Source organism: Corvus cornix, chromosome 9 (assembly GCF_000738735.6).
Source record: "Corvus cornix cornix isolate S_Up_H32 chromosome 9, ASM73873v5, whole genome shotgun sequence".
Classification (NCBI taxonomy): domain Eukaryota; kingdom Metazoa; phylum Chordata; class Aves; order Passeriformes; family Corvidae; genus Corvus; species Corvus cornix.
This window is the reverse complement of record NC_046339.1, coordinates 4,421,772-4,437,588: the sequence shown is the minus strand read 5'-3', so window position 1 is coordinate 4,437,588 and position 15,817 is coordinate 4,421,772. Positions and strand designations below refer to the sequence as shown.

The window sequence follows — 15,817 nt, the reverse complement described above, 5'->3', positions numbered from 1 at the left end:
CTACAATCAAAACAATAAAATGGGATCCCAGTGAAGTATTAAATGTGTTTAGTCTGGCAAATGAAGGTTGGACCCTAGAGATGGAGAGTAATTGGATAAATGTGAGCCTTTCTTTGGCTATAATTCTCTTCATCCGATAAGGATGATATCCCAACAGAAATTGCAGTATGTAACACAACATTGCAGTGAGCTTTTATGTAGATATCTTCATTGTCTGGAAATTACATGGATTTGCATAGGAAGAGCCCATGTTTAGGGAAAGAGGAGCTGGTGCCTTCAGAGCCTTGGTTGAATCCCACCATCCTGTGACTGCGGCTCCAATAGCTGGTGGGGCACCTCCCGTTGCAGAACCACCCTGAAGAAGGGGGTCACTCACTGTCATATGGGGATAAATTCTTATTTCATGGACTTCCCCATCTCTATATCAAGGGGCTGTGGCTGTCAGGGCTGTTGCCCACTGTGCTGCTGCTTCCCTGGATTTGTGGCCCCCATAAAACCAGAAAATATAGAGCAGTAATGCTGCTTATTCTTGGTCATGCGAGGTAAAGAGAGTTGGCTGTTCTGCCTTCAGAGCTCTGGGGTTTTCAGCCACTGGAAAAACAAATGAGTCCAGCAAAGGGCACTGATGAGCAATTCTGTTCCTAGATGAGACAGAGTACGAGTACAGTGGAAGTGAGGAGGAGGAGGAAGAAAATGACTCTGGAGAGCCGAGGTAAGAATCAGCATTTCATTTGTACATCCCTTTAGCTCTATATAAAATCAGTTTGGATTATGGGCTCATATGAAGTGAAAATGGAAAAAGGACAGTCTGAGCATTGAGTCCTGTTCCCTGGCAGAACAGAGGATGTTCTCGCTGCCAGCTGGTGCATGGGTATAAACTGATGCTCTGGATCACCTTAACCAAAAGATGGGGAACAAAACCCCATTGCCTGTGGGATCTGCAGCACAGCATGGTGCTGTCATGGGAATGTGGATATTGAGATGTGGAAAAATGTGAGGTGAAATTAAAAACCTCTTTAAAATGTGGTTCCTTACATCCAAGTGCGACTCTATGTTTCTGTATAATTTTTCACCATGAAACCTCCCTGGTGCTGCCGCAAGCCCTGTGGGGCTGGAACTTTCTTTGGTGGCATTTTTCAGAGCCATTGTAATTAGTATCAGGTTATTCCATTATTTCACTGAGATAATGTAGTATTTTAATAGCTGGCAATGATTCATGCTAAATGTGCTTTGTGCACAGCTAAATATAGTGTGTGCCAGCCACTGCAGCACCAGAGGCTTTGGTTAGAAACTTAATGTAAAGGAAACCTTTCCATTTACAGTGAGTAGATGACTGGTGAGCCATGAACAGAGCTCTGCCACCCTGGCCTGGCACTTGCAGGCCCCCATCCCTCCATCCGCCGCTGCCCAAGCTCCGTCAGGTGTTCGGATGCTGTTGGGATGGAGGGGGGAGGGTCCACGCTGGGAAATGACACAGAGGCAAGAAGTTCAAGGCTGCATGGAGGGGATCTTCTCTGATGCTTCTCCTGTGTGCAGCTCCATCCTGAACCTGCCCGGGGAGTCGACGCTGAGGCGGGATTTCCTGCGGCTGCAGCTGGCCAACAAGGAGCGCTCGGAGGCGCTGCGCCGGCAGCAGCTGGAGCAGCAGCAGCGCGAGAACGAGGAGCACAAGCGGCAGCTCTTGGCCGAGCGGCAGAAGCGGATCGAGGAGCAGAAGGAGCAGAGGCGAAGGCTGGAGGAGGTAACTGGCCAGGGCCGAGCTGGTTTTGGGTGGAGCAGCAGGATTTCTGGAGGCAAGTCCCGAGGGACTGTTCTCAGCCTGGTTTTAAGGTCATGTCCTGACCTCTCTAGTCAGTAACCCTGAACATTTTGTTACACTGGTCAAGCCCCTCTGCTCATCCTTTTGGCATAGCCACCTCCAGCCACTCTCCTCACCATAGCAAGTGTTGCCAACTTTTGTGAAGGTAATAGAACTGGTTTGCTATAAATAAGCCCTTGGAATACCAAACCTAAAGGGGTCCCTGGAACTACTGAGCAGAGTTAGCCCATGATTGGGGTGACAGCTGTATTCAGTCAAGGTGGGCAGAACTCATACTGGTCCAGCATCTGTCAAGTTCATGATCATTATTTGCTCCTGTGGCCTGTTACAGTTGAAGAAGCTGAAAAGCTCCATTTTCCCTATCCCTGGATCCATGTGCCGTTTGTGTCCCATTTAATCCCTAATTTCAACTTCAGTCCTTACAGTCCCTGCCAATTACAATTCCACTTGCAGGGGAGGGGCAGATGCCTGCCTGACTTGTGCAATGATCCGTATGTGCCCCAAAGGATAAGATTTCATTACCCTTGTCTTAACATACCAGCCACAAATGCAATTGGTCATAAAATTATCCACCCCATTTAAAATCCAGCTGCAGGATTTGACTGTGTGGCTTTGGGTGTCCCTGAGCTGCTCAGCCTGGCCACGTGCTCTGGAGGAAGTGCTTGCTTTTGCTTTAGCTCCTGGTTCTTGTATTGAAGAAGTTCACCAAAAAATAAAGGGGCTTTTCCCCACCTCTTGGGTTTTTTGATGGAGTTTTGCACAGACACTCATTGCCTTGCTCTGAACTCAGCCCAAGTGACTCATTGAAGGGTTCATATGTTGAGGGTCATTCAGTTAGCTTTCTGAAGAGGTCACCTATATGTCTGATAAAAGGATTTTTTCAGTGAATGGACTATTAGAACATCCACCCCCTTAATTTCCACTAGCCAGAGGTCTGTTACTCTGGTCACCAATCTCTCCCTGTACTGGGTAATGCCTCAGGCCAGGGGCACAGACAGGAAGGAATTTCAGGCAGCTGATGGTGATGATATGGGTCCTCTTCGAGGTGGTCCTCTGAGCTCCTCCAGGGCAAAAATCAACACAGGCAAATCCCAGGCAAAGCATTTTTTCAGTCTGGTAAGTATGTAGGTCTGTCATGTTATCAGAGCACAGCGTGTTCAGTACTTTGTAGGTCAGGCTTTGCTAGAGCCCTGCGCCCTTCCCAAGGCTGGCAAGCTGCTTTGAGAGAGGACATGGTTTGCACATAGATGCACCCCAAAATCCCCTGCCCCAGTGGATGTTTGTGAGGACTGTTGTAAGGAAGCCTGGCTCTGCCTTTGTCCCAGCCTGCTTGCTGCAAGCAGTACAGGAGCAGAACAACAGCAGAATAAAAGCAGACACCAGATTAGCTGCAATCCTGTAATGAACACAATGCTTGCTGGTGTATTAATATGTTCTCTTCACATAGAAGAAAATTGTTCTCTCTTTGCTGCTTCCCAGGCAGGTTTTGAATGGAGGACTAATCCCTTTGCTAAGCTGGTGAGCTCTGCCCTGAGCTAGAGAGTTGCTGCCTTGCTGGGCTGGGCTGTGCTCAGTCCCCTGGGCTCTGCCAGCTCCCTTCTGTTCTGTCCCCAGGTAATTAAAAGTTAATGCCACCATAGCCAGGATTAAAGCCCAACGCCTTTTCTAGTGGCTCTGAACAGCCCCATTGGGCTCTTCACCCATTGCCTTCTTCCCATATGGCTTACAGCTTTTGGACCTCATTTGAAAAGGAGATGTGCTGGAGCAAAGCTGGCTGAGAGGTGTTTGCAAGCTCCTGCCATGTCAGAGGAGTGGGGAAAGGCAGGGGGGCTGTAGTTGAAGAGCATCCTCTGCCCCCCTGATGCAATCAGTCCCATGGACTCAGCCAGGATCAGGGCAGATGCTGGGGCCAGCTGGCAGCTGTGGTGGCCCCATCTTCTCAAGTGCCCATTTCCTCAGGTCCATCTGTCCAGGTTTAGCTTCACCTGCATCCAGCCACAGAGTAAAATGAGCTCTGTTCTCTATTAGACACCGTTTGCGCGGCGGGCAAGAAACAGCTGAGTTGCTATGGTGAGGATTAAAGCAGGAGTCCTTGAAAGAGGTGCAGACCTTCTGTTGCAAACGTGGTGGGCTGTGGCAGTGGTGAGAACAGATGCTCCCCAGCACGGCTGGCTGTGGCTTTGCCAGCTGCAAGGTGCCCTGAATCTTCAAAACCAGAAAATCTGTAAATGCAGAGATCAGCAAATGAAGTTTCATCGCTGCTGCAGGGATATACCTTGGTCTTTGCTCTTCCCGGATATTTTGGGGCAGGAAGCATCTGATGGCCAGACAGAGGTAGCCAACAGCAGCTGTCACAGCTGTGCTGAGTTGGATGTGTCTGCCCCGAGGCTCCCAGCACACTCCATGGATGTGGAGTGCTGCTCCAGCACTCGTACCCATCCCAGCAGCACCCAAAGGCTCCAGCAGCAGCCAGGCTGCTCCTGCCAGGCCTCTCTGCTTTTTCCTACACCAGCTTTGCACTAACTATTGTTGATGACTCTTGGCCATGGATTTATTTTGGTTAATGGGAGCAGGATTTCTTCCATGCTACTTTATGGTCTGACTAAGATGGGGTGTGCCTCCAGCAGACTGTACTGTACAAGCAGATCTCTGGGAGGAGAGACCAGTGGAAGACTCAGATTACTGTGTTTTCAAAATAAATTTGACCTTTAAAACCCAGTAGAGCAGCCGGGACAAATAAACCCTTGGAGCTGGTGGCTTTTGGGTCTCCTAAGTCAGCCTGTTCAAGCTGCCAAACATATTGCTGTGTTTACAGAAAGAGCTCCTACTCATCATAAGATGTCATGGAGGTGTCCAGGCTGAGGGAATGAGTTGGCATTTGGGCCCAAGTGCAGCTCCAAAAGGATTGACTTAGGATGCCAGGCTCAGAAATGGCTGGAGTTAATTTGTACTGGAGATGCCCAGCAAAAGAGCTGAAGAAAGGCCTGTTAGTGGGATAACTGGCCCATTCCTCTGTCAGTGCAGGCCTTCAGGAGGTTTGGTGGTTTTCCAATGCTGTCTTGAAATACTGGCAGGGGTAGAGCTCCAGCCCTTTCTCATGTCTCATCTAGCAGAGCTCAAAATGAAGGAATCTCATTTTTTCTGTCACCTTGATCTTTCTAAATGGGGATTTCTGAACGTCTCACAAAGTACCTCCCGTGTTAGGGCTTTTTTCAGGAAATCCACCATCTCCTGATGTTGCTCCAACAATAACATCAAATGCATATAGAAAAAAGTCAAGTGAGGAAATCTTCTGGTGCTCTTCTTATGCACTTCTTGGTGCCCCCAAGACGTGCTGCCATCCTTTGCGTGTCTCCTTGCATCTGTTGGACACTTGGGCCTCCTTTTTCAGAAGCTGACCAATTTCCTTCTCTGAGGCTGAATCTTCTTTCAGGCAGCCAAAGAGATTTAGATTTGCAGCTGTCTTTAATTGCAGTGGAAGTAAAAAGGCCCAAGCTAGTTTTGAAACCAGGACTTTCATGGGAGCAGCGTTGCAGCTTTGTTTTCCCTCATGCACAAAGTTGGTCTCATGAATTCAAAATGTGCACCAGAACTAACCCTCAAATTTGAGAATTAAATATCAATAGATCCAACAGCACTGCAGAAAATGTTTGTGTCATCCAGAAGGGTGAATAGACATGAATATATTTTAATTTTTCCCTATATATACATATATTAGATATATATAGTTCCCTAATCAGCCTTCCATTTGTTGCTGGCACAGAATGAGCCTTGATGCACTCGTTTAACCAGCAAAACTCCAGCTGAGCTGTAGGAATAACACATCCTGGGGTCAGGAGCTTTAGGGATCCTGCAAGACAAATCTCTGTGCAGACCCCTTGGCAGCAGTGGGCAGATGGAGTCAGAGGGCTTTATATAACCTCATTTTTCTGCCATGTTGTGGATTTTTTTCCTTTCTAGGTATAAAATGAAGGTCAGATCTTTACAGGGAATGTACAAGGCAAACCTAAGCATCTTGCTGTTTGCATGTGAGGTTTCAGTTAGTGCACTTAGAGAGCTGGATGTTCAAGGGATAAAAAATTGCTGAAGCTCCTGTAAATGTTAATCAGCAGAAGATCATCGACTTAAAGCTCTTAAAAAGCAATGCAAAAAAAATTCAGCAATTAATTATAGATAAATTTAGGTTATCTAAAATGGTGGTGTGTTGTTTTCTTCTGCATGTGCAGGTGTCCTATAGCTTGTAGGAACCTTGTCATTAAGATGACAGCCCCGTCACAGTTGCATGGTACGTGGGGACACTGCAGTGGTCCCAGCAGCATTCCTGCACCCATTTCCAAGGAGAGCTGTGTTACAGCAGCTCCTGTAGTACGGGTATGATCTAAACCTCATGTCTCTCTCATTTTTCTTTGGTCAGGAAGCATGTAGGGCTCATAGTTTCTGACGCATGAGATTTTTCCTGCATGGGGCATCCCTTCATAGTGATCCCTAGTAAAAGCTCTGCAGTGGTTCAGAGCAAATCAGATCCCTGTTTGCCATGGTGGGAAGTTCTGACCCAGTTTCTCTACCAGTGGGAAATACCTCTCCATGCTCCAGTGCTTGGTCTGTCAGGAAAGATGATGTTCCAGCCACAGTCGCCCTTTCCCTGGTGGCTCAGATAAATGAGCCTGTCACAACAACGCAACCACCTAGAATATTTGTTTTCATTTGTCACTTGGAATTCCCCTTCCACTTCTTTCCTGGCTCATGCTGGTGTTTGGGAGCAGCAAGCCAGCGTTTCCAGGAGCTTCTTCTTGCAAGTGTCAGTGGCTCTCCAAGCTCACAGGGTTCGAGGGGTGGCGGCAGCTCACTCGTTGCTCGTAGCCCAGGATGTGTCTGATCTAGCAAAGTGAGCTTGCTCTTTGAAGTCCTTGTTTCATGCCAGGCCTCCAAGGCCCTTCCCACCAGAGGTTTTGCCTTCATGTGTCTTCTCTCATCAATATTTAAAACCTGTCATATCTGGTGCAGCGCAAATAAGATCCCATTCTGGCTTACAAGCGGCTACATATAGCTTTACCTGCAGAGTTATATAAATGCAGTCCTAATTAATTGGTGCTCTTTCCTTGCATGAATAATGGATCTGGATAGTGTAAATACACACAGTAGTTTCAAGCTTGGAGAAATGTGGGAAGTGTGCTCTTGCAGTGGGAGAGGGAGGGCAAGAAACAAGGAGAAAAGAAGTCAAGGAAAGAGAGATCTTTGAATCTTTCCTTTTTTTTTTCTTCAGTTTCTACGTGCAGTTGTTTTCAGCTGCATCTCCCTGATCCAAATCCCTGCTTCAAAAAGGGTCCCCCTCATCCTAGTGCTGCTCAGACCTACAGGGGAGACAGGGGCATTGCTGGAGGCTTTGCCCGCTGCAGTGCCAGGTCCTCTCCAGATGTTTGCCAGCTGCTGCAACAGGCCCATGCGGGGAAGGCAGCTGATGCAGCCCCGCTCTGCTGGGCTGCAGTGTTCAGCTGAAGGTGCTGGTAATGCGACCGTGACAAATGACTTGCTTATAATGTGACCTGACAAATGTGCTGTGGAGCTGGAGGGAAGTGCTGCACTCCTGGCCTCTATAAATGTGTGTGTTGGATCCTGCTCACAGCCTGAGCCCCAAGAGCCTGGCTGCAGCAGGGTGCAGAGGGCTTTTAAGTATCCACAGGAGCATCAGGCCCAGGTTTGAAAGAAAGTGGTACCTGTGGGCCTCTATTCTCATTCCTTGAGTTAAATAGGCTTTTAGGAGGCTGATGGCGAGATGCTGACTTGAAGGAGAGAAGCGAGAAGTGGGGCACCTCGCTGGGGCACATGGTACCCAGGAAGGATGGTGTGCTACTCCCTCCTTAAGAAAATCTCTTTTGCCTCCTTCTTTGGAAGGATTTGGATTTGTTCACCTACTAGATGGGAAATAAAGACCATTTGGGTGATTTTTATTTAAGAAATAGCTGTGGTATTTGGGGCCTTGCCTCCTGCCAGCCAAGCCCAGCCTACACAAGCGTTATGTGTTTTATTCAGCAGCGTGATAGTTTAACTAAAAAAACCCTAGCCATTAAAACCCACCCCAAAACCAGTGTGACACAACTGTGATTGGAAGCTCAGGGTAACATTTATTCAGCACATTAGTTTGAAGATCTGTGCATCAGAGGTCATGGTAGAAGTGACTATCACTTAAGGAGGTCAGGGAGTGCTGGTGAAGCCAAGAAATCCGGTGTATCACCAGGCTGCTGCAGAGTGACCGTGTCCTGGTGGTGAGCCCTCTGCAATTTCTAGTGTAGAGTTCCAAAAACTACAACCAGGCCCACATTCATTCCCCTGTTCCCAGCGAGGACAGGCGTACACACAGAGTAGCACACGCGTCCCCTGCGTACGTGGGCAGCGCGAGTGACTGTGCCTGGCGTGGGACACTCCGGTGTCTGGAGCTGGCAAGTTATTTCAGGTTGGATGCAGTTTTTCCTTCCCTGAGGCGAGTGCAGCAGCTCTGATAAATATGGCTATAGGTGGCACTAAAGCTGTGCTGCAGCTGAAGGAAATCATTGGAGTCCCTGTGGATGTTACCTGTGGGTGAGGAGGCGGCCGCAGGACAGGCAGCGGCTCCTGCCGAGATTGGAGCATTGGGGTCTTTAAATGTTTGTTACAATATCTGTAGATTTATCTTTATGGATATCTATCTGTAAAGATATCTGTAGATGTATATCTCCACAGGGACACAAATACATAGAATATGGACGAAAATAGAGTATCTATATAGGTATCTACGGATAGATACAGACTTTAAATCCATCTATACAGTGCAGGTTCCTGCAGAGCAGCAGTTTCACACAGAAGCTTCTTGGTCTCTGGAATGCTCAGCCAGCTCTTCAGCTGCTGGCTCCAGCCCTCCCCATGATTTAGTGAATGCATGGCAGTGCCAGCTTCTCCAGTGACAGCATTCCCACTGCAGTCTGCTCAGCCACTGTGTGTTGGCAACGGGAGAAAAAAAAAAGAAAGGGAGAAAAAAGGAGGAAAAAGGGCCAGGTTTCTGCTTCAGTGGGTGCCTTCCCGTTGGCGCGTGGCTGCACCCAGGAGATGATGGAGATGATGGAGTTAGGGCAGGTTGCGCGGCTCCAGTAGCCAATCCCGGCATTTGAGTGCCCTCTGCCGATGCTGGCTGTGGTGCTGCGGTGAGGGGCTGCCCTGCTGAGCAGCCCGTGCAGCACTGCAGCACTTAGCTGCCAGCCCCTGCTCCCAGGATGGTTTGGGCAGCTGGAGGAGTTAGGCTGGGCTAAAAGCACGCATGTGGGGGCTGCAGGTGTCACCCAGGGCCCCCAAGATAAGTCACAGCAGGCTGTAGGTTGTCATCACCCCAAAATTCCCTGGATTGCTGTCAGCAAAGGTGCTACAGAGTGGAGCAGGCAAGGATGCGACCCAGGAGGGAGTGGGGTAGGCATGATCTGAGAATGGCAAGGGAAGTCCCATCCTGCTCATTTGGTGCTTCAAAAAGGAAAAACGCTTGGATTTTGAGTCTTTGTTGGTTTCTGGTCTCAGCAAACATTAAGAAGGAAGCATTCCCCTCTCGTAGGCTGCCTCCCTCATCCTCATGGGTGGGCTTGGGGCTGAGATGTGTTACCTGTAGGCGATGGGCTCGTGCAGTTCCCGGGTGTCCAAGGCCTGATTAACCCCCTGGCTGGCCACACTAGAACGTGGGGACCATGCAACTGCCCCCATGGCTTCATCTGCAGGTGGGAGAAGAAATCATGATCTGGTGCTGGCTGGGAGGATGCTGTGGGTTCTCCACAGCCAGTGCCAAGCACCGGAGTGTGTGAAGATGGAGTGGGATCAAGGAGTCCCTCTACCACCCAAATGGACCAGCCTGCTGGCAGGGCATCTCCAGGGGTGGGTGGGAGCACTCTGGGTCTGTGGGCAAGGTGACACCCCAAAATTTATGAGAAAAAAGACTTTTGAGCTCTGGGGGAGAGGAATGGGGATGCTGACCTGTGCCTCCTGCCCCCCACAGCAACAGAGGCGGGAGAAGGAGCTGCGGAAGCAGCAGGAGCGGGAGCAGCGCCGGCACTACGAGGAGCAGATGCGGCGGGAGGAGGAGCGGCGGCGTGCGGAGCACGAGCAGGTAACGGGCTGGGAGTGGGGCCATCGCCTTCAGCACGGATTCCTCTGCCTCTAATCAGGGATTGTCTTGTAAACACTCATTTTTTTACCACTTGAGAGCAAATTGCTTAATTGTTAACACTGCGTGTGTCGCTTTCACTGCTGTTGTTTATTTCTGTGTGGATCCACTTGCTGGCCTGCAGATGTGAAGGCACTTGATGCAGGTTTTCCACACCCGCTTGTTGGGGTCAGATTTTTTATTATTCTTGGGTAACGTTTGCTATTTCCCAGTGGTTTCCGTTCTTGTAGAGTGGTGGACACCCTGGGCTCTTCAGGCAGGGATGGAGGGTGCCCGGGCTGACTAATCAGATCACTTGGGCGGGGCGGATGTGGGTGCCCACCTCATTCTTCCTCCTCTCCAGAAATACTGGCTCTTTTACCTTCTCTCTCTTTTTCCTTTGATCCTTGCTGCCCGTGCCTCCAGGAGTACATCAGGCGACAGTTAGAGGAGGAGCAGAGACAGTTAGAGATCCTGCAGCAGCAGTTGTTGCAGGAGCAGGCGCTACTTCTGGTAAATGGGAGGCCACGGCCACGCTTGCTGCTTTCTGCCCGTGTCGCGTCCGCATGTGCCCGCGCACACCCGTGTCCCCCCAGTGCCTCCTGCCGTGCCCAGACGTGGGGGACACTGCTGTCACCCCCCTACCTGGAGCCTCCTGTCCCACTCCGTGGCTGCAGCATGCCTGGATCCCCCGTTCTGCTCGGGGCTGGGTCCCCTCTTGGTGCACGGCTCTCGTTGTGTCCCCTCCACGGCATTGGCGTATGTGTGCCCTCGTGAGAGGAGCAGCCCTGGTTGCTGCTGTGAAGTTTTGGAGGCTGTTTGCAGCATGTTGGGGTGTGTTGGAGCTGTTGCGTGCCTGCATCCATCAAACCCACCCTGCCGTGCTGTTCTTCATGTTCTGAATGCAGGCTTTTGTTTTAATTTCCTCGCAGGAACACTGTCTATTCCCTTGTGTGTTGTTTGCATTCTAGATGTCCTCTTTTTTATTTAATTTGGGTTTGAGTTATCTTTTTTAGTGCTGGTAGCTGTTACTCCTGCTGCATTTTCCTTTTAATCTACAGGGGTCATTATTTTTTGGTCTTGCTATTTTATTTAGGAAAAACAAAAACCCTCACACAAGCCCTTGCCTTTTAAAAGGACTTTTCAAAATTATTTACTCCTTAAAACTCATAGAGCTGTAGGGATTCAGAAAGATCACACAGTTGGCTTTGCAGTCTGGCTCTTCCCAGGATCAATTAATTGGTCCTACAGAGAAGTTGGCTGCAGTTGGGTTTCGTCTGACCATAAAATCGTGGAATGGTTTGGGTTGGAAGGGACCTTAGAGACCATCTCTTTCCAACCCCCCTGCCATGGGCAGGGACGCCTTCCACTAGACCAGGTTACTCAAAGCTCCATTTTGACCAGGTGATGTTTGGCACCTCATCAAATTAATTGTTTGTTTTTCCCATCCAGAAAAACCTGGGCAAAGTCAGTGGTAACTCCTGAGCAAACATCATCCCTCAGTGGGTCTCACAGGGTTTCCCTGACAAGGCAGCACTCACATCCCCCATTCCTACCAAGCGGGGCAGTTCAGTGGCTGCAGAGCATCAGTGGCAGAGTCACAACTCTGAATTTGTTGGCTCTGCTGTCTCTTCTTGGGAATGCTTTACAGCTCAGTCCCCAAAGTCTTTCAAATCGGTGAGCTCTGCCAGAAAACAACCTTTCAGATGCTCAGGCCCCATTGTTCACCCAGACAGGTAAATCTGCAGGTTGCAGGCTGGCCGGGCACCTTGTCACTGTGTTTTCCCCTGGGCAGGAGTACAAGCGCAAGCAGCTGGAGGAGCAGCGGCAGGCGGAGAGGCTGCAGAGGCAGCTCCAGCAGGAGCGGGACTACCTGGTGTCCCTGCAGCAGCAGCAGCAGCAGCAGAGGCAGGACCAGAGGCCAGCAGAGAAGAAGCCCCTCTACCATTACAAAGAAGGGATAAATGCCAGCGAGAAGCCAGCGTGGGCCAAGGAGGTAGGGGAGAGCAAGGAGGATGATGGTGCTCATCTGCATCCACAGGGCTGGGTCTGAAACACACACAGCAGGTTGTGCTCCACAGGGTCAGGATCCAGCAGATGCCATCAGCTGTGCTGGGAATGCTCCCACTTCGGTGCAGTGTGTCTGTGTGTGTGTTTGTACAAGCAGGGGGGAAGGAGGTTTTGCCATGAGGGCAAGGGGGGAGGAGAATGGATCCCTCCTGGAGGGGTTCAGCCTATATGGGGGCTCGTGGACATAGAATCATAGAATGTTAAGGGGTTGGAATGGACCTTAAAGATCATCTCCTCATTCTCCTTCCTGGCATGTCCACAAGTCTGCAGGGGTCAGGGGTGAATGCAGAGGGTGGTTGTCATGGGGTTCCTTGCTGAGTCCTAATTCCGCATGGTCAGGGGTTGGACAGCTTTTCCCTCCAGGCTCAGAGCTCTATCCCTTGGGGTTGCTCTTTCCTGATTTTTTCACTTAGGCAAAAAGAGGGAATTGTAATAGTTGTGAGTTCTTGAATATTAATTATTGCTTCTCTGAATAGTCTTGAAAAGATTAAGACATGCATTGTCTGCAGTGCGGATTCAGGATCATGTGCAAACTCTTTCTCCTTAATCTCTTTGTGGTGGCTTCAGTAGGACTGGTGCCTGCTCTAGCTATTCATTTTTCTAAAGTTCTCTTTTGTTTACTTTTGTGACCCTACTCCTGGGCAGAAAGATATTTTAATAACTTCCCTGTTGCTCCTACTAAGCAGGAGCAGTGCTCGGTGTCCTTTAGTCCTGGCAGACGTGTGATGTGCATCCAACATGTAGCTGGTCTTTCCTCTTGGGAGTCCTCAGCTGCATCCACAATACCTGCAAGCATTGAATGCTCAAGGAATTCAGCTGCCTGTTGCTAAAAGGCCAGTGATATGTTCTTGGCCTTTCTGAACCATCACAGAGATAGATGTGGGTGTCTAAAATTTCTTTTCACCTCTTTACACACTCTCTTGGATTTTTCTTTCGTTGCCTTCCAGTTCAGTCTTCAGTCTCTTTTGGTGCCAGTGCACCAGGTGATAGATTTTCATGGAGTTGCATCATCATTCTCCAGCCCTTCCAGTGGAAAAGGAGGTTTGATAAGTGGGATTGCAGATGAGGTGTTCCAGATGTGCTGAGCTGCCTCTGACAGGACAGGCTTCCACCTGGGTGGTGCCTCTGCAGCTTTATGTGGAACTGGGTCGCTCTTGTCCATCTGCTGGAGCGCTGAGAGTAGGTTGTGGGCAGGGAAAAGGGAATAAACTCTATCTTTCGTTGCCTGGTTTTAAGTAAACCCTCTAGAACATAGCTAAAGTACTTCTGGCACTGTCTGCAAAACTTTAGCAAAGATACATAAAAAGCAATATTATTTTTTATCTGGGGTGAAGGAGAAAAGTGCTGGATTTAGCTTTCCCTTTCAAACACAAAGGCCCATTTCTTCTCTTTCATGGAGCTGGCATCTTTTTGATGCTGTCACTGGAAGCAGGACATTGGGAACTGCACAACATGACTAAGAGCAGCAGAACACGGCCTCTTACCCTTTGCTGAAATCATAGGGAAGGTGAGGTTTCCTCTTGTTGGGGAACTTCTCCAGCTACCACCAATTAGCTCTCCAAACCATTTATTCGTTCCCTGTGTCACTCTCTCTGGTTTCTAATTAAATGCTGCAAGCTGTGGCATCTTTCTGCTGTTGGGAGCAGTAGTTTGATGTACTGCCTCAGCACAGCCCCCTTGGGAATCTCCCAGAAAGACTCCTCTTGCCTCCATCCCATTTTATCTTCTGCTTAGTCCCACTTTTAACACAATTCAGGTACTTTGCTGCCTATATTGAAGGCCCACCTTTGCTGGCTCCACAGATAGATTTGTGCTGATACTTAATGAGCCTACCATGGGTCTTGCTATAGTTTAGCAATTTCCATACCCAACCCATGCATGCTAATTTAACAGAAATACTGAGACTTTGTTTTCCTGTGGGAACAATGAAAAGACAAGTCTGGTGCTCAGCCTACAATTTCTGGAGGCTGTGCAAAGCTTATTTGGATATTTCCTGAGGTTTTTGCATTATATCCCATACTGCCCTTGTTTTTATGCTTTTTGGTCTCAAGTCTTCTCTCTCAGGAGCTTGATCACCATAGCTGAGCCCTCCTCATGCTGTGCCCCTCTTTACTTTTCATACCTTTCCTTTATGCACACATTTTCCCACCTCACTTGTTTTCACAGGGTGACCCCAAGACCCTGCAGAAGTGGGATAAAGCTTTAAGGTGAGGCTGTGGCCTCTCCCCTTGTGGTCATGTCCCTGCATCCCCTTGTTAAGGGACTGGCCTGTTGGTGATGACAAAGCTCTGGGTGAGGACCCAGCCTGTGCTGCATCTCTCACAGCTTCCCTAGAGCACAGTCAGGGATTTCTCTTGATGCTAAATGGAACAGTCTGAGCAGATAGTCCTGCCAAGATGCATGGATGCACATTCCCTTCTGCTGCCCCTTCTACTCATCTTCCTGTTGTCCAGGCTTATCCACTGGAAGTTAACTTGGGAATGTAGCTTGGTGCTGTCCCAGACCTGCCCTGTTTATCCAGGCACATCTCTTATAATCAAGGACTATTTGGCTGTTTTGGAGATCATGTTGGGAGCCTCTGGTGATCCAGCCAGGGATGTGGCATTAACACTCTGAGCTGTGGTCCTGTAATTAGCGGCTCCCTCTGTTACTGACTGTTCTGTTAGGGACCAATATTTGCTAAACAAGGTGTTGAAGACAGCCAGGGACAACTTGGTCAGCTGAAGGATGGGTTTGGGCAGGAATATACCACACATGACCCTGCAGAAAGGAGGGGACAGGTTTAATCAGACGTTTCCCACATGGCGGCTGGCCCCTGTGGTGCTTTCCCACTGTTCAGAGCTTCCCAGGAACTCAGGGCTCAGCTGTGCATCACAATCTGTTCTGTTCTCTGCCACAGCCAACGCCCGCATCAGCTCCTCCTTCAGTCACCGTGGCTTTTATCCTGCTCTCACTTTGAAGTGATGTATTAAAACATTAGCAGCCTTCTACTGGGACTGCACAGACACTGCTAAGGATGTTTCCTGTTTTGGGCAATCTTGAGTTCAATTAGAGATGGTCTGTACTTGAGCAATGATGAGTTCCTGAAGGGTTTTGCTGCTTTTTCGCCCTTTCTGCCTAGTAGTGGAACTAGTAGGGCCCCACAAAGCACAGACAGAGAGTCCCAAGAGCATCTTCTGCTGTGCTGGTGCTACAAGGTGCGAGTGAGGAGATGCTGGCAGTGGGAAATCAAGCACCTTTCTCCTTCCCAATACCCAGACATCCCCATTTGATGGCTCTCCTGCCTTCTCCTCCACACCAGCTTGGACATCCTCCACAATCAGCTGCACATTAGGGCCTGGCACTGTGCCGGGGAGCAGCAGGAGCGTTCGGCGGCGGCTCCATCTCCGCCTGTCGCTGTTGCTGCCAAGGTTTGGCTGATGAGGAGATGGACTGGAGCAGCCTGGGACCCAGCACCTGTGCTGCTGCTCGCTTTCCAGAAGGAATTCTCCTTCCCACCCTGCTCCCCTTCCCATCCCTGTGTCCTCTTCCTTGGGCACTGCTGAGCTGAGCTCTGCACAGCCTCTGCTGGCTGGTGGGGTTGTGGTGACCTTCTAGGACACAGCAGTAGCTCAGGTGGCCCCTCATGAACTTAAAAAGGAAACAGTCTGTAACACAAATTTCTTACCTAGATTTTACTCTGTGTCATGCTCAGTCTCTGAAAAGGATTCATTTTTATTCATATAATGGCTCTTCTGTTTCATATTTACTTACTTAAGAAAGAGCTGTGGTTC

At 49.4% G+C, this 15,817-nt stretch overlaps 1 protein-coding gene across 9 annotated transcripts in view; it reads left to right on the top strand.

Annotated features, from left to right (window-relative positions):
- The window catches only part of TNIK (TRAF2 and NCK interacting kinase), a 152,038-nt gene that overhangs the window by 103,745 nt on the left and 32,476 nt on the right, over positions 1-15,817 (top strand). For 6 of the 9 annotated variants that reach the window (XM_039556896.1, XM_039556897.1, XM_039556892.1 and 3 more), the window contains exons 11-15: positions 646-712; positions 1,537-1,741; positions 9,828-9,938; positions 10,401-10,487; positions 11,770-11,970. In XM_039556896.1, the coding sequence (XP_039412830.1) occupies positions 646-712; positions 1,537-1,741; positions 9,828-9,938; positions 10,401-10,487; positions 11,770-11,970 (671 nt within the window). The remainder of the gene's footprint in view (positions 1-645; positions 713-1,536; positions 1,742-9,827; positions 9,939-10,400; positions 10,488-11,769; positions 11,971-15,817) is intronic. The other 3 variants (XM_039556895.1, XM_039556894.1, XM_039556893.1) reach the window with 1 other exon arrangement.